Consider the following 27,542-nt stretch of genomic DNA (forward strand, 5'->3'; position numbering starts at 1 on the left):
GAGCAATTTCCAAAGAATGCATGAAAAGGGGATTTCAACCGTTAAACCCAATCTATCTAACTTGTATCTACATCTGCACATATGTCAAATTCTAGACACCAGTCACCTAAGCAACCACTCCACCTTCCTTGGCAGCTTCCGTAGCAGTGATAGAAGGAGGGACGGCCTCCGTGGAAGTAGCTACGACAGGTCTCATGGCGGGGAACAACAAGACTTCTTTAATGTTGGCCGAATCAGTCAAGAACATTACTAATCTATCGATACCCAGACCCCATCCTCCGGTAGGTGGTAAACCATATTCGAGGCTATGTTCATATACATCAGCACGTCCCAAATTGCACATACGAGAGATTAGAGGATCACTCACGCATCCAAGAAAGTCTCATCAACACCTTGAGCCTCATCATCACCCGCTTCCTTTTGTCTGACCTGTTCCTCGAATCTATCTCTCTGGTCGAAAGGATCGTTCAACTCGGTATAGGCATTACAAATCTCCTTGGTACACATGAAAGCCTCGAATCGTTCACACAACCCGGGTCTAGATCTATGGTATTTCGCCAAGGGAGACATCACCTGTGGGTGACCGACGATGAAGGATGGGTTGATACACTGGTTTTCAATGAATTCACCGACGAGCTGAAAAAACAAGTGAAATCTAGTCAGCAAATGTAACGTGGCTACAGGACATGAGACGTGAATCGAATTGATTGAACTTACTTTGTCAAGCAACCTAGCGTTGGTCTTGGGTTCAGAGCAGTCGACATTGTGCTAAATCAACCAGACAAGGATATTAGCCACAAAATGAAAATACCAAATGACCACGAGATAGACATGTAACTCACTTTCTCACATAACTCCCTCAAGAACTTATTGGCGTTATCATCGTGTAACGTCTCTCCAGGAGGGAATTTTACATTCAACTGTTTCTCCAATTCACCAATCATATCGAATCTCTTCCATGGAGTTGTGAAATCCACTTCGTAAGATTTCTTTCCTTCACCTTTACCTTGAGGGTGGAAGGTGACCTTGTTGGTTCCGTACAAGTACTGTACCAATCCTGATATCATCGATTCGGTCATATCCATGAGATCGTACATGTCCGCATAAGCCATATAGAATTCACAAATCGAGAATTCGGGATTATGAGTCATATCAATTTGTTCGTTCCTGAATACTCTTCCAATTTCAAATACTCTATCTAATCCACCGACGACCAGTTCCTTGAGATATAATTCAGGAGCGATACGCATGAAAAGATCAAGTTTGAGATCGTTGTGATGTGTGACAAAAGGTTTGGCAGTAGCTCCTCCAGCTACCATCGACATCATTGGTGTTTCAACTTCCAAGAATCCGAGGTTGTCCAAGAATTTTCTAATGTAGTTGACGACTTTGGATCTGGTAATGAAGATATCCCTAGTAGGTTGATTCATGATTAAATCCAAGTATCTCTTCCTGTATCGGGTCTCCTGATCTTGTACACCTTCTCTACCTGGTAATTGGTGAAGACAAGGTGAGAGCAATTGGATAGAGGAGATGAGTAATGAGAGTTCTCCCATCTTGGTTCGAGAGGGGATACCGGTCACTCCGACTATGTCTCCTCGTCGAATAAGGGAATGTGAGGAGATGAATTCGTCGACTGAAGCGGCGTTTCTAAATTCATGATACGATATACAATGTATCAGCACCCGAATGTTTCCACATATATCATTCCTTTGACTATGTTGACTGTGCATTTTGGTACATGAAGGACACGACCCTTCACATATTTGCAGGGAGGAAGGAATGAAATGGGTAGGTGACAACTACTCACTGTGCTTGAGCCAAGATTTGCACTTTCTCTCCATCAGCCTTCAAGTCGTAGAAGATGAGCTTAGAAGATGATTCTCGGATTGTGTGAACTCGACCAGCGAGGGAGATCTATAATCATCTGGGTCAGTTCCGCTACCTATCTTCATCTCGCTAGCTCCACTCCGATCAGACCCTTGCAAAAGTATCTGCTTTGATATAGGTATCGATGATATGGTGAAGAGAATACTCACTGGCTTGGTATCAGTCACATGAGCACCTTTCTCCACTTTACCCTCAACACCCCACTCTCTAACGAACGATGGTACAGATTGAGTGACATGGAATTTGTGGGGGTAAGGGTTGGGAGATTGTGACTTTCTGAGAGCTTGGATCTCCTTGATTCGCAATTCTCGGAAGGCCTGTAGTAGAGAGGAGGTCATTATCGGTCACAGTTCGACTATTCCAGACAATCTCTGATATCCCATCCGAGGAATGACAAGATCAGATCGTAGATGGGTGATATTGTCCCATCTTGTTGACAGATACAAATGATACACTCGAAACCAGCTATGAGAACACACTTACAGTAGCATCCATTTCAGCTTCAGCAGCCTTCGAAGGTCCCTTGTCGGCCTTGGGTTGAGCAGCAGCAGGCTGAGAAGCAGCTTTCTCGGCTTTTTTGGCTGCTAGAGCTCTTTCCTTTTGTCTTCGCTTGAGCTCGCTATTGAGTATGAATGATATATTAGGACGATTTCAGGATATTAAAGGAGTGGGGTTGAGGATTGGTATAACTTACGACTTGGAAACCATCTCACCGGTCACTTCATCCTTGTGCAGATTGGCTTGTTCGGCAGGAGCAGGAGCGGACATGTTGAAATTTCGATATTGGATTTGGTTCTGTCGTTGATGATTGAGATAAGAAGGGTTCGCGAGAATGCCTTTTGGTTTAGGATGGATATAAGCTGAGCTGACTAGGGTACGAGTCAGTGCTCTGAGCATACACGATGAAAGTTGTGAGGTGTATGTGGATGTGTGGTACGGTATGATTGATATCGACTCGGACTCTGCCCAAAAGAAAAGTTGGAATGCGATACGAGTGAGTGAGTGCAGGAGATCTAGGTGTGAGGGGCAAAGTGAGAAAACCATGAATATGAAAATTAGAATGATGTGGCATTGAATGGTGGAATGATAAGGAAATGACCTCTTGAGCTTTCTTCGACTTTTCCGACTTTGAGTATATCGAGGATCATCCATATTTATGTTCGTCTTTGTGCTCATCTCACTATACATAGACTGGTCAAGATGTCGTTCAACATGTTCACCCAGCCCTTACGATCGCTCTTAGCGTCCTCATCTCGACTCTTCACCCCTTCTTCCGGACCGTCCAGTTCGAGAGCAGCCTCCTCTTTCGCTCATCTGGGTGATCTGCAACCTGCCAAGGGATCAACTCATGTCGTGAGTATCATCAGCTGGAGATGGAGATCAAGTGTATCCTCGAAGCTGATACAGGCTCATTGTTTTGTTTTTGTTTTTTTGGTTTGTTTATAGGATATCCGATATGGTAGAGGTCCAGGATCCCAGAGGGGTGGTACATCCGGTAGAGGTCATAAAGGTCAAAAGGCAAGGAACGGTAAAGGTGTAAGATTAGGTTTCGAAGGTGGTCAAACTCCTTTACATAGGAAGGTACCCAAGAGAGGGTTTATCAATTTGTAAGTATATAAGTATATAAGTATTACACAAATACGTATTATCACGCAAACAACATACTGATTATTGTGTGACGTTGTGTGTAACAGTACTTCCAAAACCTATGCTCCTCTCTCATTATCAACTCTTCAGAAATTCATTTCCGAAGGTCGAATCGATCCCAACCAACCAATCGGAATATCCGCCATTGTCCAATCTAATGCTGTTCACGGTCTGTCAGGATTCGCAGGTATAAAACTTCTTGGTGAACCCGATCCGGACTTACCTTTACCCCAGCTAGAATTAAACCTTTCTAGATATTCGAAATCTTCTGCTCAATCTGTGATAGAGGCTGGTGGAAAGGTGACAGCAGTGTATCATAACAATTTATCTTTGAGGAAGGAGGTGTTCCCTGATAAGTTTATAGGGAGGGATGTTAAGGATGCCAAACCGACAAGGAAAAATGATATTTGTGAGTCTGATCATGCAGTATCTCTTCACCTCAAATTGATCGATATGGACCATGTGCAATGATATATGGTGTTGGATCGGAAGGGAATGCTAATGTCTCCTCTTGGACTACTAGTATACTATACAAATCCGAAGAAATACGGTTACTTGGCAGAATCAGTGTCGACCTCAGCCAGGAAGATGACGCCTGCTGAATGGACAGAGGGATCTGTGAATGCTGAATCATCAGTACAAGCTCAGATATAATCAGTTAAACCAATTATGCATCACTATTTTCATTGCTATCGACAGAACTCATCATCGTGTTAAACTTCAGAGATCTCGACAAGGCTTTGGTAAATTTCATGAGGAATTTGACATTATATTGGATTCAAATGGGATTGTCAATTCATATACTGGTTAAGACACTGTAAACATCATATGGGATTCGCAAATCACCTTCTGTAATCACGGTCATCCCTTCCCCGATCTCTATCTCGATCACGATCATCTCTATGTTGTCTTTCCCTATCCCTATCCATATCATCATCTCTGTACCTTCTCTCCTCCTCCCTATGCCTTCTATCCCGCTCATCGTCTTCCCTATACCTATTTCTCCTATCCATGCCATCTCTTTCACCACGATCACGCGAGCCATATCGTTCATCTCGATCATCTCTTCTTGAGCTACTTGATGGCCTGTCGTCTCGTTCACGTTCTCGTTGCAACTCGAATTTACCATCTCTCCAATCATCTCTATTCGCTCTGCCCACTTTCCTATCATCGTCTCTTTCTCTTCTTCGATCTCTATCTCGATCTCCATCATCTGGTCTGCCTCCTTTCCTCCTACTCTCATCATCTATACCTCTTCTAGAAGTAACATCATCTTCCACTTTGACTTTCACATCCTTCTTCCTCTTTTTCTCCTCTTTCTTCAATTTCTTCTCTTCCTTCCTCTTCTTCCTTTCCTCTTTGCTCTCTCCTTCGTGCTTCCTCTTCTTCCCTTTCTCACCCTGTGTTAAAGCCTTCTTAGCTTTCTTCTTCTCTTCCCTTATAAACGCTGCCATCGGGTCTTCTTCATCTAAATCATCTTTCTCTGATTCGGAAGAATCGTCCGATTCGGAATCTGTAACAGACCAATCAAGTACATCATCCATTAGCTTATCATTCCATATTCAGTTCGGTATATCGTGAGGGAAGATATGACTTACCCGATAAGACAGGTGGCATAGCATTATAAGTTGGTTCTTCAGGCTCTTCATATTCACCTTCATCGTTACGTTTACCAGGTTGGCGATAATTTCGAGTATGATCGACCTTAAGATACGAAACAAAATTTGCCAGTTAGTTGTTCACTCCCCTATCTATCGTGTCTAACTCCTTTGCCTCTTAGTCACAGTGTCGTTTGGAAATAATGTTTTGTACGCAGACTCACCCTTATGGTCCTTCCCAATACCTGCGCACCATTCATATTATCCACCGCCAACACTGTACTTCTCTGATCTTCATACATCAAAAAACCGAATCCTTTCGTTTTACCAGTTTCTTTGTCTCTCGGTAAATTAACGTCTATTATTTCGCCCCATCTACATAGCCAGAGAGTGTCAGCTATGATCACTCTGAATTCACGAAATAATCTCTGTTGGATAGATTGATTGATATGTCCAGGACAAGCCAGACTCACTGTGAGAATATAGTAATTACATCTCCTTCAGATAACTCGTATGCTAATCCACCTACAAAGACATATGCTGAGTCTATCACACCACAATATCACAATATTCATTCTCGCTTCAGCAGATGACTTCCTCGACTGATGGAGTCTAGCTCACCTTTGTACTCATCATGCCATGAACCTTTGACACCCAATTGCAATTCTCTCTCATTTATACGATTGATCTCGCGGATTGTGCTAAGATATTCTGCTCATCAGCAAAGTCATACGTCTTCCAGCAGTATTTGAAGCAAGAAGTACTCACTTCATTATGACTTGACGTTTCTCTGCTGGTCATTTGGGATAGTATATGAATGCAGAGTAAGTTGAAGATGGTCAACATTCGACATTCGTATCGACTAACTTGACGAGTGTATAGTGGTTAAGAAGGGAACGCGGACATCAGGATAATCTCCGCGTGCGATCTACACCAGAATGAGTCTTGGCCTGCGTAGGAAGCTGCACCACCATTCTATGCATGCTTCACCAATGCCGACGTCCCATGCATGGATATATAGAAGATGTTCAAGGTCATTGTCCTAGCCAAGACCGATGGGTGGATGATTAGATATACAAACGGGTGTATGGGCCCACAGATCATTATAATTGATTTGGATCCCGATTATCTTCAAGCACACCGACACACATTCCTTCCACTTTGACTTCCTCTTCTTCTTCTTGTGATGATACACTATTCATGTGATCATCACGAAACCAAATTTCACTAAACGCCGGTTTGCCAGAAGGTTGTGCGGAACTAGATCCAGATCCAAATCCTGTGGGACGTGTGGAATCTTTGCAAAACAATCTCGTATAATCTTCCTCAACGGCTCGTTCTGAACTTACCACTACCAGGCTGAGTTCTTTGCGTAGTTCGCTGACAATGTATTTTGAGGGACTATTCCATCGAAAGTAGACAGGTTGGATATCTTCCATCATAAAGGACAACTCTCGTTTAGCAGATGAAGATGAAGTTACGGCACCATGGATTGTGCTGATATTAGAGACGATCAGACGGACTCGACCTCTATATCGCTAGGTGATTGAGCGCATATCCAATTGTTCCGTATATACAGAACGATCCACTTGGCTTGCCGTTGTTGTCGATATTTATTAGACTTGAGAAGTTAACGAATGACTGGATAGGGCCAACGGCAATGAGGTATAAGAGGTGAGTGGCGTTGCAGCATGATTGCGGGGGAGTGGTAGAAGGGATATCGCGGTGTATCATATATTTGTAGGATGCGAAGAAGAACAAGCATTAGTCAGGTTTACGTGAAACACCTCTCCTTGTTTGGAGCTTCTCGTTAGTATAAAGGTGAGGCAGTGTATCATGACCATACCTCATCGAGAATTCTATTTTTGATCTTGATTGATGCTAAACCTCCAGAGAGCATACTCGCGGTACGATAATGTGTCGGATTGGACATGAATGATTTTATACCATCAAATCGTTCCAGCTATGCTATGTATACATGATGAGGTTTACCATTGTATTTGACTTGATCGTCATCCCTTCGTCTGTCCTATTGTCTTATCACGTAACATCATGAATTTTTCGTCTTTACCTGGATCTTCTTTTGCATTACTCGTAGTTGTTAAATCTTGAATGAGTCATGAATAAACGCTCCCAGCCCTACATTAAATCAAATCCACCAGTCCCATAAATCTACACCTCCCCTTTAATCCTCCTCTCTAACTCCCTAACTTTCACCATCTCTTCCTCTTTTTTCTCCTTTAACGATTTTCTCTTCTTCACCCTCAGACCCATCTTCTCCCTAGCCTTGTTCTTAGCTTCCTCTCTCCTTTTCTTATCCCTCGCTTCAATCTGTTTGGGAGTGAGCGGTATGTCCTCGTCGGCAATTCCTACTCCGCCAATGGACGCTCCTCGAATACGTATACGGTTGCCGGGGAGGTATTCGGTGATGACGGGGGAAGCGGCGGGACGGTACTTGTGTTCCTCCGAGTAACTGTATGTGATGAGTTTTGTGAGGTAGACATGAGAAGAGTGGGTGATATGAACAAATGAACACGATAATGGAAAGCAATTATAGGATTGTTTGAATGGGTGATATGTGAGAATGTCAATCGACCAATCAGAATTATATTGTTATCAAGTTATAAACAGACATGCATTGTGTCAGCCCGCTTCATGCCCTTTCAAAGACTCACCCCACTCACATAACTCACTCACCGACTAGCATATATGACCGTAGGTTTTTGCTCCTGCATACCCTTCCTACCCAACCAAACACTGAACCAAGCCATGAAGATCAGCACTACGATCAACAAGAGCCTCTTCCACCATGAGGGAGGCGGTCGGTTGAATTCTTCTTGGACAGAGCGTCGGAGTGGTCGGTGAGATGGGTCGGTCTCGTGTTGGGCGTGAGAAGGGGGAAAGGACGAGGAGGTGTTTAAACGATCGTCATCGGATTGAGGGATAGGTTGGTAAGACATCGTTAAGTGTAGGGTTGTATGTATCGATCAGCGACTTAGAGCTTTGCTGTCGGATATATCTTTCGATGTGTTGCTGAGGGAGAAGAAGGTGCTCAAGTTGTTCGTGAGAGCTGAAATGTAAATGGTGAGCAAGATGATTGAAGAATTAATTGAATTGCACTTGTATTGCACCGCAGTGCGATGATTGAATGGTGAACTTTTTCATCCGAGCGAAGCGCAGTGAGTGGTGGTGGCACTTGGCGGTTTGTTCACGCATCCTTTCATCATGCTCAACATCGCTCATCCTCTTCTGCAGAATGGAACACAAGCACAAGGTAGAGCTGAAAACAGAAGCACAAGCATTTAATCCAATCATACATATGAGGATAACCATACTCCGACTATATATACTATATCCAAACCAAAAATAGCAGATATCTCACTACACTACCCTATAAATGAATCCTGTACTTTCCGAACGCAAGATACAAGTTATTGTAAAAACTTCTATCCTATAAATTATTCCTAATCCCCAAATTTCCATTGCATGTTGATATATCTACGTGGCCTGATCTAATAACCAACATATCTCCATCCTAAATCCACTTGTTCCTGTGTGATACCGTGTCTCATGGCATGTCTAGCTTTCTCACCGCCAGCATCCAACTTTGCATTCTCCCTTCTGACGTAGAACCTATACCCAGTGATGATAATAAGAAATACGACGTCACACGCCAGGACCATACCGAGCCCTGCGTAGAAGTGAGGAGGGGCATACCACACGTAGGCGGACCACACGTTCGAGGTTCCTCCAATCGCGTTGATAAGGGCCAATCCGGCGGCTCTCTTGGGGTATGGTCGAGCGACGTGCAGGGAGAGGGTGTTGTAGATGAATAGTTGAGGAACAACATTGCAAATTGGTGTTAACATAATCGCAAAGTATCTAGCTCCAATATTGAGAGTTGCGACAGCGATAACGTAGGTCAGGATACCGATGGAGAGACAGATGACGATGGGGAGGTAGATCTTGCCGTTTCTCTATTGAGAAAAACAGAAAAGCAAAAGAAAGAAAGAATCAGTTACTGTTTTCTTGCTATGGGTGCAGAGATGGAGCTTACATCGGAGTACCAAGACAACCCATAAAAGAAGAAACAGACCAAGATATATGGTGGAGCAGTCAACACGAGAGTAATAATATTATCGTATCCCAATGATTTGATGATGGTAGGGAAGAAGTTTCCAACCGACCCCATGGCTTGTGACATAATCATACAGAAGATCAGAGTGTAGACCTATATCAGATTCAGGTGTAAGCCTCACTCATGTTCTACGATGTAGTTGGAGAGTATGAAGTGGGTGGTGACTGACCTTTGGATCAGCCAAGGCAGAAACGTAAGCCTTGATATTCGATCCACTATCGTGCGCTTCTGCCGCTCCTGCTTCTTGCTCGATTCTCCATACGGCGTATTCTCTCTCTTCGGGTGTAAGGATCTTGGCATTGTGTGGGTATTCGGGCTACAAGATGAGTTAGTCTCAGCAATAAAATCATAGCTCGTGCAATTTACTCACCATGAAAGTAGCAAAGATCAGACCCAAGCCTACTGTGGCGACACCTTCAATGATGAACAACCACTATACGATACATACCACAAGTCAGCTCAGAGAAGCTGAATTACCGATGAGGGCAATCGAAACTCACTCTCCATCCTCTTATCCCGTGGGCACCATCAAGCTTCAATACACCAGCAGCGATCAATCCACCGAACCCATTACCAAGCTGTTGACCGATAAACAGTCCGGCATATCGTTTACCCAATTCTTTCTTGGTATACCTATTTCATTCGAGAATAATCAGCTCCGTTGTTGTCTTCTGTAGAGGTCTTTACATGGGACTCACCAAGCTGAGAGGAAGTACAAACAACCTGGGAAGAAAACGGCCTCTGAGGCGCCGAGGAGAACTCGAATACCCAAGAGGGCAGGGTACGAGTGAACAGCGGCGGTACAAGCGGAGATAGTACCCCAGATGACAACGGCGCAACAGATGTCTGTGATCATAAAGGCAATAAGAAGCACACAGTCAGTCAATCATGGTAATGAAAGCTCTACTGGGCTGGGAGGACACTTACAAAGACCTGGTCTACTGAAGAGAGAGATCAAGTAGTTGGAAGGGATTTGAAAGGGGATGTATCCGGCTGAATTGAGATTATTCATGATTTAGCTCATAAAAGCATGAGATAGGAAAGGAAATTTCAACTCACCATATAAGATCGCAATGGCAGTAGCAAATTGCTGAGTGGTCATATGGAGATCATCCATGATACCTTGTAGTTTCGCTGAGGCGAAGTTCTGTCTATCGATGTCTGCGGGTATATGTAACAAGGACAAAATTAGTGAAGGACATATGGTTTTACGTTTGGTAAACGTTCACCTACAATTCAAAACGTAGAGGACCATACTGATTGCAATTCAATTTATCAGCATCTCTTGAAAGCCAACCTAGAAATATCCTTTTTGAGTTATATGTCTTGGTGCAGACACTCACATGATAGGTCTAAAAAAGTGGTATCGAAAGAAGGTCAATTTCCCCATTTCCATGCACGACACCACACACCACGCTTATGCACTCACAGAATAACAGCATCCATCTTCCTTACCATCTTCTTCTCCATCTTCAAAATCTCATCTTGACTCATGCCAACTAACGAAGCAGGTAATGGCTTTTCACCATTTTCGATTTCGACATGTTGAGTCTCTTCTTTATCGATAGCTTGATCGATGGACTGGACTTGCTCTAATGGTGTCGTCATGATGGATATCGGGGCTGATGCTCGTTATTTACCAAATTAAACAGCGAGCGCAACAGCAAAAGTTGGAAACAGCTATAGATAATCGACTAATTGTGGGGGTGGGGAAACAACTCGGGGTCAAGCTTATATACATATATCTTCCACAGGACGATTGAATTTGGAGAAATGTAAATATCGATCGGCCCGAAGAGTCGGTAACTACGATCGAACGAGGTAATGCTTTCATGCATGTAACGCTCACGCTTTCAGTGTCAATTAGCTGCGCTGTTGCCGTTCTAGCCCATGATGAGAAGTGGACGAAACATGAACAGCTCAAGAGGGGTAAGAAACGATGAAAGTTATGCTAAGATGACGATTCTTCGTCCTGATCTTACCCATTTTAGTCATTCTCATCATAAATCGGAATGTCTCATCGGGGGACCCGACTGTGGGACTGAATGGAGGACCGATCCATTCGGTTGGAGCACCGGGATGTAAGTATTGTATAAATGTGAATAACGTAATTAACAAGATGACGTTAAGGACACAAAGAGCGGTATCATGACCATCTTTGATTTGACATGATAGATCGCAGCCTAACTGGTACTTGCATTTGGATCATTAGCGCTCTCTCCAAGAGCAGTCGGTACAGTCACTTGCTTTGTGTGTTGTTGGCATACACACTATTGAAGCTCTTGGAGATCTTGACGAGACAATATCGATGCGCAATGACACATTCGTTTGCCGAGCATTTGCAAGTCGGTGACATTTCTTCCGCCTCTTACCGCCTGAGACTGCCCAAGCGTAATTTGTTAATTTATCCTTCCGGCGGTGACACGGACCCACGGTTTTCACAGGCACAGGGTGGATTCGGATTTTCACATGTCAATTCACGCAAATAAATAACTTACATATCCACCCGGAAATCTATCTCCGATTCGGACTTTTGCACCAGCGAGTAGTCACCGAGTCATGCTGCTATTGCTCTTTGAGATCGTACAGTGCATGCGACTGATTCGATAATGGACGGGTAACGTACGTACGTACGTACCTCGAGATATATTCGGTCTGTCCGGATGACAAACCGAATGCATCTGCAGTAAACTCCTCAAGGACGATCCGAAGTGTTGGCCTAGGCTAGGCGACAACCCGCTCAGCAAGCTAAACTGGGTCCCGAGATCTAGCTTAAGAAGCTCTCGGGATGCAAACATGCCAGCCGCAGATGGACGGAATAAGAGAGCAGAATCGCCTCTGTCGGAGTCGGGATGATCAGCATGATCATCAGTTCAAAATCACTTGATAATCCGGAAATGCATTTGCAACTAAAACTGAATCGTATTTAAATTTGTATATCTGTATATGTGAATGAAGTAATGACAAACGTCTCGAACTCATAATTCGACTCAACAACCCAACTTCTTGTTCTTTGAACTACGCTACTTCCTCTGTTCCACAGCGAATTGATAAGCATTCTGGAACAATCTGAACCAAGGTCCCTTCCCACCTGCAGCCTTAGCAAGATCCTTGGGGTACCACGAATTCGAAGTCAATTGAGTGACTCGTTCGGGATGTGGCATGATAGCAAGTACTCTACCGTCCTTCGATTGGACAGCTGCTATACCTTCAGGTGATCCATTGGGGTTCTTAGGATACGACCTAGCGATTTGTTTCCTACTATCCACGTATCTGACAGGTACTAAACCATCTTTGTTTAATCCTTCCAAGGTTGCCGTGGAATCATCGAAAGATGCTCGTCCTTCTCCATGAGCGATCGCAACGGGTATGACAGTGCCTTCCATATCCTTGAAGAATACCGAATTGGACGAAGAAGAGATTTGAACGGTTGATACTCGTCCTTCAAACCTTTCTGATCGATTGGCTTTGAATGCCGGCCAATTCTCCGTACCAGGTATGATATCCTTGAGTTGAGAGAAGAATTGACAGCCATTACATACACCCAGAGCGAATGTATCTTTTCTGTTGAAGAATTCGGAGAATTCCTTTTGGGCAACTTCGTTGAGTAAGACAGATTGAGCCCATCCATTACCTGCTCCCAAAACATCACCATAGGAGAATCCACCACATGCTGCTAAACCAGCAAAGCCGGATAGGGAGACTTTCGATGAGATGATGTCGGACATGTGAACGTCGACAGCTTCAAATCCTGCTGCATGGAATGACCAAGCCATCTCAATATGACCGTTCACACCTTGTTCCCGAAGGATGGCAACTCGAGGTCGTTTGGCGTCTGGCTGAGGTTCAGGCAGGTATTGGAATGGTACGGAATACTGTATTCCTTCATCATCGTTATCGAGGATAGAGTCGAATTCTTCTTTAGCTCCTTCAGGTTGATCTCGGATAGCTTGCATTCGGTATGAAGTCTCTGCCCAGAGTTGCTGAAGAGCTCCTCGGGTCGAAGTGTAGATGGCTTCGGATTTGTGGATCAGAGTAACGGTTTGATCCTTTCTACCTAAAACTCGACCAATCACGTGGATATGCTGAGTAGGGAAACCTGCTTTAACGAAAGCATCGGTGAAAGTGGTCAAGTCAGCGGTTCGCACTTGCATGACGGCACCCAATTCTTCATTGAAAAGCGAAGCGATAGCGTCACCGTGTGTGCTGATAGCATCGAGGGAAACTTCGATACCTGATCGACCAGCGAAAGCCATTTCAACGAGAGTAGTGAAAAGACCACCGTCAGATCGATCGTGGTAGGCCAAAACGGTATCGGATGATTTAAGAGCTTGGACAGCAGCGAAGAATGATCGGACATCTGAAGCGTCTTCAACATCTGGAGCTTCAGCACCAAGTTGCTTGAATACCTGAGCGAGAGCCGAACCACCAAGTCTCTGTTTCCCTCTTGCAAGGTCAACGAATACGAGGACACTCTCTCCATCATCTGTCCGTATCTGGGGTGTCCAAGTTCGATCAACACGGTTGACAGGTGCGAAAGCGGTGACGATGAGCGATAGAGGAGCAGTAACTTGGTTCTGCTCGCCCTTAGCACCAGCCCATTTCATCGACATGGACATGGAGTCTTTTCCTACTGGCACACCGACACCGAGTTTAGGACACAAGTCCATACCGACAGCTTGAACAGCTTCGTAAAGCTTGGCACCTTCACCCTCGTGAGAAGCGGCGGACATCCAATTGGCACTGAGCTTGATCTTGGTGATATCTTCGATGGATGAAGCAGCCAAGTTTGTGAGAGACTCGGCAATGGCCATTCGAGCAGATGCACCGGCATTAAGGAGAGCGAGAGGGGTTCTCTCACCCATTGCCATAGCCTCTCCGACTACAGTATCGAACCCGTAAGACGATTGAGTAACGGCAACATCGGCGACAGGTACCTGCCAAGGACCGACCATTTGGTCTCTTCCGACAAGACCAGTGATGCTTCGATCACCGATAGTGATGAGGAATGATTTGGAACCGACACTGGGTAATCGAAGTACTCGGTTGACAGTTTCGGCAATAAGGGAAGTGGTGGGTGCTCCCTTGTAGACCGGAAGGTAGGTGAATAAGGAAGAGTCGAAAGCATCCTGTTTGGGCTCGACGGTCGAAGCTTCTCGGTGCATTCTAGGCGGTTTACCAAAAAGCACAGGCATAGGGATATCGATAGGACTATCACCGAGTAATCGATCGGTAACGACGAGCCTCTCCTCTTCGGTGGCTGTGCCCACAACTGAGAATGGACACCTTTCTCTCTTACAGATCGCTTCGAAGGTGGCGAGATTTTCGGGAGTGACAGCAAGTACGTATCTCTCTTGCGATTCATTACACCAAATTTCCATAGGAGACATACCAGGATCATCGACGAGCACGTCTCGAATTTCGAATACTGCACCGAGACCGGAGTCGTGAACCAGTTCTGGAAGAGCGTTTGAAAGACCACCAGCACCGACATCGTGTATCGATTCGATTGGGTTACCAGCACCATCCCCTCGAGCGATACAAGCGTCAATGACTTGTTGACATCGTCTTTCCATCTCGGGATTTTCTCTCTGGACAGAAGCGAAATCGAGATCTGCTGAACTTGAACCACTAGCCATGGAGGAAGCTGCACCACCACCTAAACCGATGAGCATACCAGGACCACCAAGTACGATCACCTTTGATCCAGGGGAGATCCTGTCTTTTCTAGCATATTGGGGTCGAACGTTTCCGAGACCACCAGCAATCATGATTGGTTTGTGGTAGCCTCTCCATTCTTTCTCACCATTGGCGGTGGGCGTTTCCAACAGGAAAGTTCTAAAGTAACCGCCAAGAGCAGGTCGACCGAACTCGTTGTTGAAGGCAGCAGCGCCGAGAGGAGCTTCAATCATTATATCCAGAGCCGATGCAATGTGAGCAGGTTTGCCGATATCGGATTCCCATGGTTGAGTGAAAGCAGGTATCAGAAGATCAGACGTTGTATATCCGGCCAGACCAGCTTTGGGCTTCGAACCTTGACCCGTTGCTCCTTCATCTCTAATTTCACCACCTGAACCAGTAGCTGCACCGGGATAAGGAGAAACAGCGGTAGGGTGATTGTGAGTTTCGACCTTGATCAAAATAGGGTTCTTCTCCACCTGTGAGCTATATGTCCAATCATCTTTTCCATTGACAGCGAATCTAGTAGCTTCGTAACCCTCTAAAACAGCAGCGTTATCCTCGTAAGCGGAGAGTGTACCAGCTGAATTCACGACTTTCTCAGTGTTTCTAATCATCCCGAACAAGCTGTTCTCCTTATCCTTCCCATCGATCGTCCACTTGGCATTGAAAATCTTGTGTCTGCAATGTTCCGAGTTGACTTGAGCAAACATGAACAATTCGGCGTCGGTAGGGTTTCGACCAGCAGCAAGGAACGATTCGACAAGGTAAGGGATTTCAGTATCGGACAAAGCGAGACCTAAACGAGCGTTGGCTTCTCCTAGCACGGCTGTGGGGTCTGAAGCACCGATGATGGGCACAGTGACGAGAGGCGAAGGATGAGGTGGAACAGGAGGGAAGACGGTGGCAGCAGCTGGGAGAGAGGTGTGAACGAGTTGAGTCATTCGATCGTGGATGAGATGAAGTTCATGGTGGATAACGGGGAGAGAGATTGGTTCGGATGATGTGATGATGTACAATGCACCTCGTTCCAGACGAGCTACATGTTCCTTCAATCTACAGATCTTGGCGATATCTGTAGCTTTTGAGGACCATGGTGAGATTGTACCTGCTCTGGGAAGGATGAAAAGAGCATTGGTTGTTCCACCAATTGTACCCTTCATTCCACTCTCTAAGAAGACCTTGGTAGTTTCCAGCTGCTCGTAAACTCCGTAGGCTAACAATGAATTGAGGATAGCTCGTTCGTTGGACTTTTCATCGGAAAGAAGAGCAGCAGATTCGTCGGAAGTAGGGTTGACGAGATGGAGATGGACGGCGTCTACAGAGGTGATAGCGGGTATATGAGCCTGAAAAGCCTTGAGAAGGACATTCCTTCGAGAAGCTGTGACAGCGGATGATCCTGGAAGTACGAGCATGGCTCTACGCTGAGCAGTCAGCGGGTGGTCATCCATACGAGACTGAGGCTCAGTGACTTACTGAACAACACTCTACTGCGCACGAGAACAGATTGAGGACGGGTAGATGGTGGGTGATATGGTCTATAGACTAGCTTGCTATTCGCAAGTCAAGTTTGATGACTGACCAGAGTCGGGTGAGGGGGTTGTAGGTTGTGGTTGGATGGGATATGGTGTTAGCCAAAGAAGAAGGACGATATGAAATTGTTGAGCAGGTTGGAAAAGTTTAAATTATCAGAGTGAGTGAGTCGTTTTGATCTCGATTACGTAATGCGAGCCGAGACGCGATGCGATGCAGATCCCTCGCCTCGGACATTGATGGATGTGGATGTGCTGTCACCGTTATCCATGTTGATGGGATCGGGGCATCATTCTCGTCGATAGTCTGTCTTCTTCTTCTTATCCAGCTTACGGAGGCTCAAGAACGCGCTGTCTTGTATCGAGCTCTCCCACTTGATATTTCATCCTCATCCACCAGAGAGTATTAAAACTTGGACGGTGCAGAATGAACTACCTCAAATCCATCACAACGTCCGTCCTCCAGTCAACGGGAGTGACATTCCCCTTCTCCATTGGGGAGCGCATACCGGGATTAGACAGCTCCAGCTCAATATGGGAGATCAGAGAAGGTGTCAAGAGAGTATGTAGCTGGAGCGGCATTCGTTATTACCCTGCAATGATAGCTAATGTGATTCCATCTAGGATGACGGAACACCTTTAACATTGTTCATCTACGATTCGACGCTACCACCTTTTCAACCTGGCAACAAAGATCGAAAGACATTATTCCAACTGGCAAGGAATGCTCTGAAGAAGCTCAGGACGATACGCCATCCTGACGTGTAAGTTCTTCTTCTTCATTTATGTATAATCTCTGGTTGATATATCAGCTCATTCGCAGAATCAAATACATCGATTCGGTTGAAACTGAAACGCACATATATATCGCTACCGAGCGCGTAAGACCTTTGGAAGGTGTGCTAAGAGACTGGGAGACGGGGGGTGCGCTAGCTAGTAAAGGGAAAGGGAAAGGGAAAGAAGAGTGGATAGGCTGGGGTGTGAAGAGTGTATCAGTAAGTGGATAGCTGCTTTTTGGCTGTTGAGCCATGAAATTGGGATACAATCAGCTGATGAAGTATTGAAGACGGCTTTGGCATTCCTCAACGCACCACCTCTATCTCAACATCATGCCTACCTGCTACCCTCAACAATCTTTGTGACGCCATCTCTTGAATGGCGATTAGGCGGATTCGACCTGTTGACTGGTCGAGAGGATCAAGCAGGAGTGTTATGGGCTTTGGGAGGTGTAGCTCCTGGCGATGTCGGAGAGCGGTCTGGGCCGGAAGTCAAAAAGGGTGGATGGGGAGTTTTAAGGGAGTAAGTCTGCTTGATACTGGTGCATTTCACAGGTTGAATCAACTCATACGGTATTTCATCTGTTCAGTACCGATCCAGCATTATCAGATACCTATCTTCTCGCTTTACTGCTCTTCACATTATACAACCCTTTATCACCTTTACCATCCCTTTCATCAGCCCCTACACCATCATCAGCAGGCTCGATACCCAAATCTTTATTCCCATCATGGAAGAAAATGTTGAATCCCAATCCTCGAACGCGATTATCCACCGCTTCTTTCCTTGACGAAGCAGCTCAAAGTGGATTCTGGTCATCGAATGCTCTGATCAGCTTGGTAGATGGGCTGGACAACTTCGAACTGAAAAGTGAATCTGATAAATTGGGCTTGTTGAGAAACATCAAAGAGTCCTCAAGTTCTGGTACATTACCTTCACCATTCGTTACCAATAAGATCTTACCATCGTTGTTACACTCATTATCCCTTCCTACTGCACCGAGCTCTGCAATGTTACCCCTAGTCCTTGAGTTGGGTAAATTGGTCTCACCTGCGGAGTATCCTAAATTGGTTTTAGAACCTGTCGTGAAGCTGTATACCAGCCCAGATAGAGGCACGAGAATGGCATTGTTAGATGGTCTTAACGAATATGCAGATAAGTTGGACAATAAGATGGTACAAGAGAAAGTCTGGCCGAATTTGGTATGTCATTTTGCTTTCTATATTGCTTTCTCACCACCTGTTTAGCGATCAATACAGCTAATAGTCGACCGGCGCATTCCGTAGATAACTGGTTTCGCCGATACCGTACCCGTCATCAGAGAAGCTACAGTCAAAGCAGTATTTCCATTATCTAGCAAGGTAAGCTAAACACTCGGCGCAGACGAATATGTGGTAGCTGACCTTTCTGTGGTCCATCACCCATATAGCTATCTGATAGAATACTAAACAATGACCTCCTGCGACTCTTGGCAAAGATGCAGATGGATACAGAACCTTCTATACGTACCAACACGTGCATCTTACTAGGTAGACTGGCACCGATCTTAGGACCGAATACCAAGAAAAAGGTTCTGGTACCTGCTTTTGCAAGAAGTCTGAAAGATCCTTTCGTTCATGCTAGAGTAGCTGGTCTGATGGCTCTCATGGCGACTGTCGATTGTTTCGATCGAGATGATTTGGCGGGGAAGGTCGTGCCGAACATGGCGTTCACTCTGGTTGATAAGGAGAAGTACGTCATTTTCGAATACATTTTTAGCCATAAAGTAAGCTGACGATATGCGTGCTTTAGGTTGGTACGTGACCAGGCATTCAAAGCGATGAACATGTTTATGGCTCGTATAACGGAGATGGTCATATCTATGGTCAGTCGGATTGATCGTTGTCATTCGCAAGATCCTCAGGCAGCTGATATTCGATGTACATCCGCTCAGCCCGATACTGTATTGTCAGAAGAGAAATCGTCCGCATCATATGGTCCAGTAACTACCACATCATCTGCCACCACAACTAATCAAGCCGGTTTGGCCAATTCAGCAGCCGGTGCGGCAGGTGCATTGGCAGGATGGGCAATCTCATCCTTATCCAAACAACTCTCCACACCAGATATGAACTCTAGCATGTCAGCTGCTACAGCATTCAACGTCCCTTCGGGACTCAGTCCCAATCCATCGCCTATGCACTCACCAAGAATCGGTACAGATTCCACTGCTGTATCAGCGTTCGGATCAACTTCGCCCTCCGTTCCCGGACCTTCTTCTGGTAAATTCGCCACAGGGGTTAATGGCGGAAGAAGGGGATCAGCAGGTGGATCAGGATTGAAACTTGGAGGTAGTGGGAATACGAGAAAGACAGGTGGTGCCGGAGCAGGACCAGGACCAAGTTCTTTGGTTGATATGGTAGCGTCTGAATGGGATGATAACGATAACGATGGTGGCAATGCTTGGGGAAATGATGATCTGATTGATGTCAATGCGGATGAAGATGATTGGTGTGAGTGTTTCTTATCGCTCACAATCGAGCCGATATCATTATATATATCAAATCTACTGGATACAGGTAGCTGACATTGACGATTGAAAAGCCGCTTTCGAATCGGCTCCTATACCGGAGATAGTTGTTCCCCCACCTCAATCATATTACGTTACATCTCCCAAACCACCTTCATCCTCAACTAATGGTGTAAACACGAATACGAATAAACCAATTCAGAAAATCGTTTCTTCAAATTCACCTAAACCTTCTCCCGTAGCTGCTTTCGCATCGACTACCAAATCCAAACCAAACTCGGCTGTATCACCTGCGATGTCAAGTACAACGAATGATGATTGGGGTGAGATACCTGATAATGATAATAACTCATCATCCAGTCCTCAGAAAGTCGCTTCGCCCACTCCTCAGGCTCAAGCTCAGAGTCTAGCGGGAATGAGTAAAGAGGATAAAGATAAAGAGATGGCTAGACGTAGAGCAGAGAGAGCAGCTGTGAGTGGGATTCTACTATCGATTGTTCTTGTTCACTGGTTGAGCATTTTATGATTGGAAGGATACTGATTTGAGTTGTTTGTTTGATCGCGTTATGTTTGATAGAGAATCGCAGCTATGAAAGAGCAGAAGAAAGGCAAGGCATAAGAGATGATTTGAGCGATGTGCTGTTCAATTCGTATGTGCAGAATGAACCTGAACCATTGTATATATCGGATCGAGGATGTATACTACCTCGTCTTGTATTTGTCAACTGAGCCTCTTTGGGAATATCACAGAATTATTTACATACATTATCCAATTTGCTTACAGTATGAATACTCATGCCTTGTTATACATGTACTATTCTGATGATATATTCAAAAAAAGAAAATAGAATGAAGCAAAGTCGAAAGGACAATCATCGACGATGAGTCTCAAAGAGATGGATCACAAGTCATACATATATAGATGTGTGTGAACTGTCGTAAATATCGTTACGAATCATTTCCCAAACCCAACCTACTAAATCTCCAGACCTTGCGCAGACAACATATACAATCATGACATTTTCATGATTTTCTGTAGAAATATTTTCTCTGTATATCTGTATTGTCCTATCCACATTTTATACCTAATTCTTGACTTTTTCAATATATCTTTTATCTCCATCGTATTTCTGTAAGCTTTGGCCCATATCCCCGTGTCTCGTTCGAAATTTTCTCTTATCAAATGTTGAATGGAACGCTCGGATCAGCTTGCCAATCGAATGAATTCCCAGCTACTTGAGCCCAGAATTCCGCGAATGGATCTACCTGTCCTTGACCTGGGATAGTATTATATCCTACTGAACCATTATTGTTCTGGGATGGTGCTTGAGGTATGATACCAGGTGAAGGTCCAGAAGTATTCGCTCCACTATTGGAGTTTGGGGTGTTTTGACCCGAGAAAACTTGTTGTTGTCCATGTCCATATGTCGTATTATTATGGTTGTTGCTGTTGCTGTTTTCGATAAATGTCATTTGGTTCCAGAAATTCGAAGCTGAAGCGGAATCGCTGAACCCTTGTAATAATTCCGAAGGGTTGAAACTTACTCCCCCCAGATCGAAGGAATCGTATACTCCTACGTCCATTTGATCTGGCAAGATATGAGCCGAAGTAGGTGTAGGAGTACTGGAAGGGTAAGGTGGAGGTAAGTTCGAAGAACTATGGTTGCCGCTATTGAAGTATGTTGCTTGTTGTGGCGTATGGGTCTGGGTTTGAGGCAGGTTTGCTTGTGAAGCTTGAGATGGCTCAGACAAGATAAGAGTTCTAGTATCGGAAGTTTCGTATGTCCTTTGCCGCTTGTCCGGGTTAGATCCAGGTTGTACAACGTGAGTCGATGAGAATGAGCTTTGATATGCACCTGGGATAGTCTGGGCATCGCCGTTGTTTGCTGAAGGTATATTGGGTCTATGTGGCGATGCAGACGAAGATTGATTTCTAGAAGGTGGTGGACGCATTTGACCAGGTACTTGAGGTTGACCACCATTGTTGGTCGTATTGATGATTCTGTCTAACGAGGTGGCTTTTCGTTTCTTGCTTTTTGGGTTATTCACTTTCGACACTTGTGCGACTTCCTTTGCACGGCCAGCTACGTCATTCAATAGTTCTTTCAGTTTCCTTGATCCGGGCCAGACGGGTTCAAGCGTTTGTAGAGTCCTTCTGCAGCTCTCTACGTGCGATCCTACCGTTTCAATGACCAGTTGATCTCTGGCTTGCACTTCGCATAATAGGAGAATTATAGCAGATGACCACAGATATTGGCAATATACCGCTAGATGATGGGATGGCGGTACTAACGTACGAGATTGAGAGGCGATATGGATTACTGACCGAGCGGCTTCTACACATCTTGCCAGAGACTGCGATGAAGGCGGTGGTTTCGGTCGTGGGTAATCAGGATTGGAGGGTAAGAAGTTCCGATGAAGGGTGATAAGGACGGCAAAGTATGAATTGGATAGTATGGCTGACACCAGTGATACAGCTCGGTTATCAGAAGGATCCTTATATTTTGACGGCTGAGGGGATAGTGTCATTTGCATCAGAATGGATTTTCACAAGCAGGTTGACGGAAAAGACTTACCACGTCATGATCTAGCCATTCCCTCAGCAGCTTGTCCACCTTATTGATAGCAGTCTGCTGTGATGCCGCCCATGAAGGGTCTGAAACGGATTTTTCGTTTGCCGGTCTGTACAGCAAATGAGCGACTTTGCCGGCAATCTTGCATAACTTGGTTAATGCGATAAATCCTGTCATTGTCGATCCCAGGGGCTCATCAGTACCGCTGACGAGACTGGTAGGTGTACCCTCCTGAGCCATCCTTTCTAAGCCTTGATCATCGATTTCTGCCGGATAGGAGACATCTATATCTAGATCATCTACTCCTAGTGGTCGTCCCAGCGAAATTGACATCATCCGCTCTAACCCGTATATCGCCCACCAGCATCTCGATCGAAGTTGCTTCTCAGCGAAAGGGATCGGTAATCTGGAAGTCGATCGATGAAGACCTAAATCTTGGGCTACTCGCAACGCCTGTCCGGCAAGAAGCCAGGACATGGGCATAGCGTTCACACTCGCTTGGAAAGCTGCCATAAGTGTAAGGCATTGGACTTGATTGATGTTGATATCCTTTAGGGAGGTGTAATGAAGGATTTGAGCTCTAAGTAGTCGTGAGCTTATCAGCAAATGGGACAAGCGTATAGAGGGCATAGCCTTGTAGGCTCACCTTTCAAACCATATCACACCTGCTTCAGCTTCTCCCGGGAGGACTGTGTCCTCGTCACCTTCAATTTCATCCTGGATTCTCTTTCTTTCCCTTTGCCAGGCTTTCGAAGTGACCAGGACTCTTTCTCCAAGAGCGAACATTGCAAAGACGACAGCAAGGAACTAGTTTCATATGATATCAGTCGGTGATGGGGGTAAGGCGAGTAGGATGGACTTACTGGACCTTGTGTAGGTAAAGCGCCTCTTGCCCTGGCAGCCATTATATCCTTAAACTCCTTTCTGAATTCATGTTCTATGACTACAGGTAGAGAAGGATGAACCTCTTCGAAGAAGGCATCTATGAATTTGACAGCTTCTTCCGGTGAAGGGTATTGCACTTCATGTACGGGTGGTAAGGCTTTCACGACACCTGATCCAGCTACATGACTGAAGTAGGGATTCGGTCCTCGGGTGGTATGATCAGATATAGCAGGGGACTGACGAGAATTCGAATCAGATAGTTGAGTGTTGGATCTGAGAGCGAATGAATTTGATCTTGACATAGGTCCACCTTGAATCAAGTTTTCCGCATCTTTTTCTTTATCTTTATCTCTTTCGCGATCTCGGTGAGAGAACGAGTCGAGTAATGATAGGGTATTGGAAGATCCTATATATCGATAGTTACCTCTTTCATCCTGAGTCATCTGTCCTCCATCTTCTACGTCCGATCCCTGCATCACATCATCTTCTTGACTTTCACCTTCACCGTCTCCTTCCGACTCTATGACATTGACAGGAACCTCTCCGACCAAAGCAGCCTGAGCATTGATGTTCAAATGCAAATTTTCATTCTTCCTATGGATTGAATGAGGTAGAGGGAGAGGAAGAGATTGTGTATTTTCGAAAGCTTCCAATAAAGGGATGACTCTAGCTTGCATGGCCTCAAGATCTTGTACTCTCGTTTCTAGATTCTGCACATACTGTCTACTGTATGCTGCTCTATCTCTTGTGGGTGGGTACGAACATTCTAGTCCAGCTTGTATACACTGTTGACACGTCCCTGGTACCTGTCCATTACTGTTATCTCCAGACGAAGTCGATGGTCCAGGTAAACATCTGATCTTTTTTGTACGACAGTTCCTGCATGCTGCATACGCTCTTACTTTATTCAGATCTTGTGTGTTTTCTGCAGCTGTATGTTCAGAAAAAGAGGAACGTTTCCTAGACTTCTTCGGGGGCGCATTAGAGGTCGATTGGGTGGGCATGATTGATATAGAGGAAGTTCGGCGAGTGGGAGATGGAGTAGGTTGAGGAAGGTTACGAGGTCGAGAGGGCTGTTGAGGAAGAGATTGCGGTTCATGAGGGAACGACATTACCGCAGCGCAGCAGCCTGAGTGTGGTAGGGAGTTGTTGCGAGTAGATATGAAGATCTGATGAGGGATGAGTCGATATAATGGGTTATTAGATTGATGTTCAGGGGAGGCAGGATAGCCGAGTTTTTGGTGTCTGTCAATGATTGTTTTGCTTTGATGATGGACGAAAGGATGAACATTGCTTTCTATCCATCTATCCCTTTATATCCTACCATTGTCGCTCTGGTGTCTGGGTCGCACAAAAGGGATATCAAAGGGTGTACGAATGACGGAAGGCCGACTTGATGGGAACTGACGTCGTTGAGAAGACGAACAGGGGGGTGGGGAGAGAAGAAGGAGAGGCGGGGATGAAATGACTGATGGTGCTCTGATGGTGAAATTTTTCGTACTGAAAGGATGATCGGTGAGCTGGTGTGCTAATGCAAGACACAGAAGAGGGTGGGAGGGAAGTCGAGGAAAGAGGGAAAGAGGACTGAAGGAATGTGTGCTTCTATCATCTGTTTTTAGTGTACTATTTGTGTACCTCCTCCACTTTGACCTTGTTCATAGCCGCATGGTGACAAACTCGCCTGAGAGTGGCACTCCTCGAGTGGCCTTTCATGTTCCCACTGAATGAGGGGGTAGCAGCAGAGAAGCATAGCATGACGCGCTCATAGTGGATATCAACGCTACTGAGAAAACAACACTGAATCGTTGGCCTTCGAGCCAAAAAAAAATGGTACACCACATCGTTCTCAATCTTGTTCGATCTCGGCGTCATTCACTGTACCAGAATCTTGATCATTACTCTCCTGCTTTGGAATTCCCAGGTTCTTGGGAAGGTAAAAAGTGACAATCAGGGGTGGGAGAGATATGACGAGAAGAGCGATTCATGAGACTTGTCTGCCCAGCGATCCGGTGGGATATTGTGTCGCGATGGAGAACATCCATCTGCAGTTGGCGAAAGGATCAGCTGTGTTGATGCCGCAAGCGGGAATCCACCAAAGCGTGACATGGGCGCTGGACCAACTCACCCAGCAATGGTAGGTCCAATAGCTCTTCCACCAGCCTATCAGTTGAGAGTTTATGAGCACATCTTCACATGTTGGGAAAGATTATGCAAGGGCAACCTACACCAGCTATCAACACGATGGCACTTCCCGTAGCCAACAATTCAGGGTGATCATCGAAGCACCCAGCAGTAAGCTGGTCGTTGAGCCTGTAGAGTTATGTGAGTCAGCTTAGAGTCCGGCGCCTGAATGCGACGTACGACTCACGGCCAAGCCATTAGATGGAAATTCTTCAAGGGCAATTGTATAGCCAGACCTGAATATATCGCCGCTTTTCCATAAGTCGCGATCTTCTGAAACCCAGGTATAAGCATCGCTTCGATTGGGATTGTCCCGATTGTCATAGAGAGGAATCGTCTGATGCCTATTCGGGGCTGAAGGCCGGGTACCATTAAAGGGGAGAGGATAAAGTTCGTTATAGCTGATATGGATCCTACAACACCTATGATTTGAATCTTTTCCGTCACCGTTGAGATGATTGTCAGCTTACTGTATACTGTACACCTGGAAAGACATATTGTACAGTACCGAAGAGGAAGATGTCCTGTACTCACTGAAAGTCCTAAACCACCTTGAGGCACGAGGGTAGAGCTGAAAACAGTGAAGAAACCATCATATGCGAATGTAGCTAAAGGTTTACCCACAAGCAAAAAGCTAAGTTCTGACGTTTACACTATAAAATGACCGGCGTAGGAGACTAACCAATCTGAAATGCTATATGATACATATCAATACAACGGTCAGTTCATTGTCAAGGTGGTAACATTAGCTGAGGACATACTTACCACAAAAACAAACGAGAATTGTCTTGAAGTTTGGTGTATCCAAAGTCTTCCTGAATTTGCTCTCTCTCCTACCCGGGATTGACACCTCATGATCTTCTTCTTCGTTTCCATGGTCCAATATGGCAGGGCGAGTCTGGTCCAGGGGTTCACAAAAAGGGTGGACCATGTATCAGTAGAGCAACCATTTAGATGGATAATAACATCACGATCAACTTACCTCTTTTGTCATCATCTGACATAAGATCAATGTTAAAACAGATCTTCAGATATCGCATTGGTACAAAACGAACAGTTCGCGAATGACAATGTCGCATCAGTACATCACATTAGAATACGACAACAAAAATCGTTCAGTATGATACTCACAACGCAACGCAAACCACCCCTGGTAAAGCATAAGGCCATTTCTTCCATTGTCCATTCTCACCACCGATCCACCAAGGTAGTCTCCCATATGGTTCTGCCAGTAATCCACCTAAGAAAGTACCCAGGCATATCCCAACGCTAAAAAGGGGTCCCCAAATGGAGAAAATCAATGCTCGATTGGAAGGGTGAGAGAGTTCTGTGAATATTGTTCGAGAGATGACTGGACCAGGGTTAAGGCCGTCTACAACGAATTCGGGGGTTAGTACCATCACAGTACGTAGAAACAAAATGATCAGTGATGATGAATGAAAAAGACTGTACTTGTACATGTATTATATATTTTTTACATGTAATGAAATGACTCACAACAAGCTCTCCAAAATATGATCCACCCTACACTTTCCCCAAACCCCATCAACCCCATTGCACCAACGACGACCGCAAAACCCCCAACCAAACATTTCTTCCTTCCAATTTTATCTGCCATGTAAGCCCAAAAGGGAGCCATAAGGGCTTCCACGACCATTAGAGACCCTTCTGCCAAACCTGCATACAAACCTATCTTGTCGGGTGGGACGGACGGGATGGAAGTTATGTATGCTACGATGTAAGGGAAGATTATTGAGTATGTCAGTGCGTCTAGGATTCGAAGTAATATAAGAGGTGTTAGTTGAAGCCATGGTACCGAAACAGAAGCTGAAGGAGGTCGGGAGATTAATGGTGCAGTTTCCGGATCCGAGTTGATCGAACGAGAAGACATTATAAGACTTATTTCTTGATCTTTGATTTTGATCAATCTGATTGGTTTAGAAATACAGAACACCTATATATAACTTGCGATAGAAGAAAGTGTTATAGATTACGCAATGAGTCAGTGAAGGATCCTTTGTTGTATACTGCATCTTTCAGAATCTGCAAATCATATGACCATCATGAAAGGAGAGAAATCACTGGTTTTTCGAATGTTCGAGAGATGTAAAAGAAGTTGAAGGAGCTTTGGTC

At 45.1% G+C, this 27,542-nt stretch overlaps 9 protein-coding genes across 9 annotated transcripts; 2 read left to right on the plus strand and 7 right to left on the minus strand.

The window, feature by feature from the left end:
* Positions 1-106: 106 nt before the first annotated feature.
* I203_103510 (lysine-tRNA ligase) lies at positions 107-2,658 on the minus strand (the record flags this gene model as incomplete). Its single annotated transcript, XM_019147686.1, has 8 exons — positions 107-305; positions 368-636; positions 718-768; positions 843-1,650; positions 1,811-1,917; positions 2,040-2,207; positions 2,374-2,509; positions 2,585-2,658. 8 exons carry the CDS (start codon positions 2,656-2,658, stop codon positions 107-109), a joined length of 1,812 nt encoding a protein of 603 aa, XP_019003351.1.
* A 432-nt stretch (positions 2,659-3,090) lies between these two features.
* On the plus strand, positions 3,091-4,191 carry I203_103511 (mitochondrial 54S ribosomal protein uL15m; the record flags this gene model as incomplete). The annotated part of the gene is made up of 4 exons (XM_019147685.2): positions 3,091-3,243; positions 3,337-3,497; positions 3,585-3,946; positions 4,061-4,191. 4 exons carry the CDS (start codon positions 3,091-3,093, stop codon positions 4,189-4,191), a joined length of 807 nt encoding a protein of 268 aa, XP_019003350.2.
* A 188-nt stretch (positions 4,192-4,379) lies between these two features.
* I203_103512 (uncharacterized protein) lies at positions 4,380-5,908 on the minus strand (the record flags this gene model as incomplete). Its single annotated transcript, XM_019147684.1, has 6 exons — positions 4,380-5,050; positions 5,136-5,241; positions 5,360-5,510; positions 5,609-5,681; positions 5,757-5,836; positions 5,904-5,908. The coding sequence occupies 6 exons, from the start codon at positions 5,906-5,908 to the stop codon at positions 4,380-4,382; spliced, it is 1,086 nt and encodes a 361-aa protein (XP_019003349.1).
* A 1,399-nt stretch (positions 5,909-7,307) lies between these two features.
* I203_103513 (uncharacterized protein) lies at positions 7,308-8,095 on the minus strand (the record flags this gene model as incomplete). The annotated part of the gene is made up of 2 exons (XM_019147683.1): positions 7,308-7,608; positions 7,833-8,095. 2 exons carry the CDS (start codon positions 8,093-8,095, stop codon positions 7,308-7,310), a joined length of 564 nt encoding a protein of 187 aa, XP_019003348.1.
* A 552-nt stretch (positions 8,096-8,647) lies between these two features.
* I203_103514 (uncharacterized protein) lies at positions 8,648-10,881 on the minus strand (the record flags this gene model as incomplete). Its single annotated transcript, XM_019147682.1, has 11 exons — positions 8,648-9,112; positions 9,193-9,366; positions 9,443-9,589; positions 9,644-9,706; positions 9,774-9,906; positions 9,972-10,119; positions 10,201-10,266; positions 10,333-10,434; positions 10,507-10,529; positions 10,617-10,625; positions 10,703-10,881. 11 exons carry the CDS (start codon positions 10,879-10,881, stop codon positions 8,648-8,650), a joined length of 1,509 nt encoding a protein of 502 aa, XP_019003347.1.
* A 1,415-nt stretch (positions 10,882-12,296) lies between these two features.
* Positions 12,297-16,367, minus strand: I203_103515 (phosphoribosylformylglycinamidine synthase; the record flags this gene model as incomplete). The annotated part of the gene is made up of 1 exon (XM_019147681.1): positions 12,297-16,367. The coding sequence occupies one exon, from the start codon at positions 16,365-16,367 to the stop codon at positions 12,297-12,299; it is 4,071 nt and encodes a 1,356-aa protein (XP_019003346.1).
* A 544-nt stretch (positions 16,368-16,911) lies between these two features.
* On the plus strand, positions 16,912-20,389 carry I203_103516 (uncharacterized protein; the record flags this gene model as incomplete). Its single annotated transcript, XM_019147680.1, has 11 exons — positions 16,912-17,046; positions 17,109-17,248; positions 17,308-17,479; positions 17,551-17,783; positions 17,851-18,463; positions 18,548-18,622; positions 18,691-18,992; positions 19,053-19,125; positions 19,195-19,753; positions 19,845-20,242; positions 20,348-20,389. The coding sequence occupies 11 exons, from the start codon at positions 16,912-16,914 to the stop codon at positions 20,387-20,389; spliced, it is 2,742 nt and encodes a 913-aa protein (XP_019003345.1).
* A 560-nt stretch (positions 20,390-20,949) lies between these two features.
* Positions 20,950-24,232, minus strand: I203_103517 (uncharacterized protein; the record flags this gene model as incomplete). The annotated part of the gene is made up of 4 exons (XM_019147679.1): positions 20,950-22,281; positions 22,347-22,923; positions 22,990-23,150; positions 23,207-24,232. The coding sequence occupies 4 exons, from the start codon at positions 24,230-24,232 to the stop codon at positions 20,950-20,952; spliced, it is 3,096 nt and encodes a 1,031-aa protein (XP_019003344.1).
* Positions 24,233-25,209: 977 nt separating this feature from the next.
* Positions 25,210-27,300, minus strand: I203_103518 (uncharacterized protein; the record flags this gene model as incomplete). Its single annotated transcript, XM_019147678.2, has 9 exons — positions 25,210-25,270; positions 25,354-25,388; positions 25,454-25,538; positions 25,597-25,844; positions 25,944-26,017; positions 26,175-26,307; positions 26,392-26,434; positions 26,541-26,781; positions 26,907-27,300. The coding sequence occupies 9 exons, from the start codon at positions 27,298-27,300 to the stop codon at positions 25,210-25,212; spliced, it is 1,314 nt and encodes a 437-aa protein (XP_019003343.2).
* Positions 27,301-27,542: the final 242 nt, after the last annotated feature.

The sequence above is a fragment of the Kwoniella mangroviensis genome, assembly GCF_000507465.2.
Source record: "Kwoniella mangroviensis CBS 8507 chromosome 1 map unlocalized Ctg01, whole genome shotgun sequence".
Taxonomy (NCBI): Eukaryota; Fungi; Basidiomycota; class Tremellomycetes; order Tremellales; family Cryptococcaceae; genus Kwoniella; species Kwoniella mangrovensis.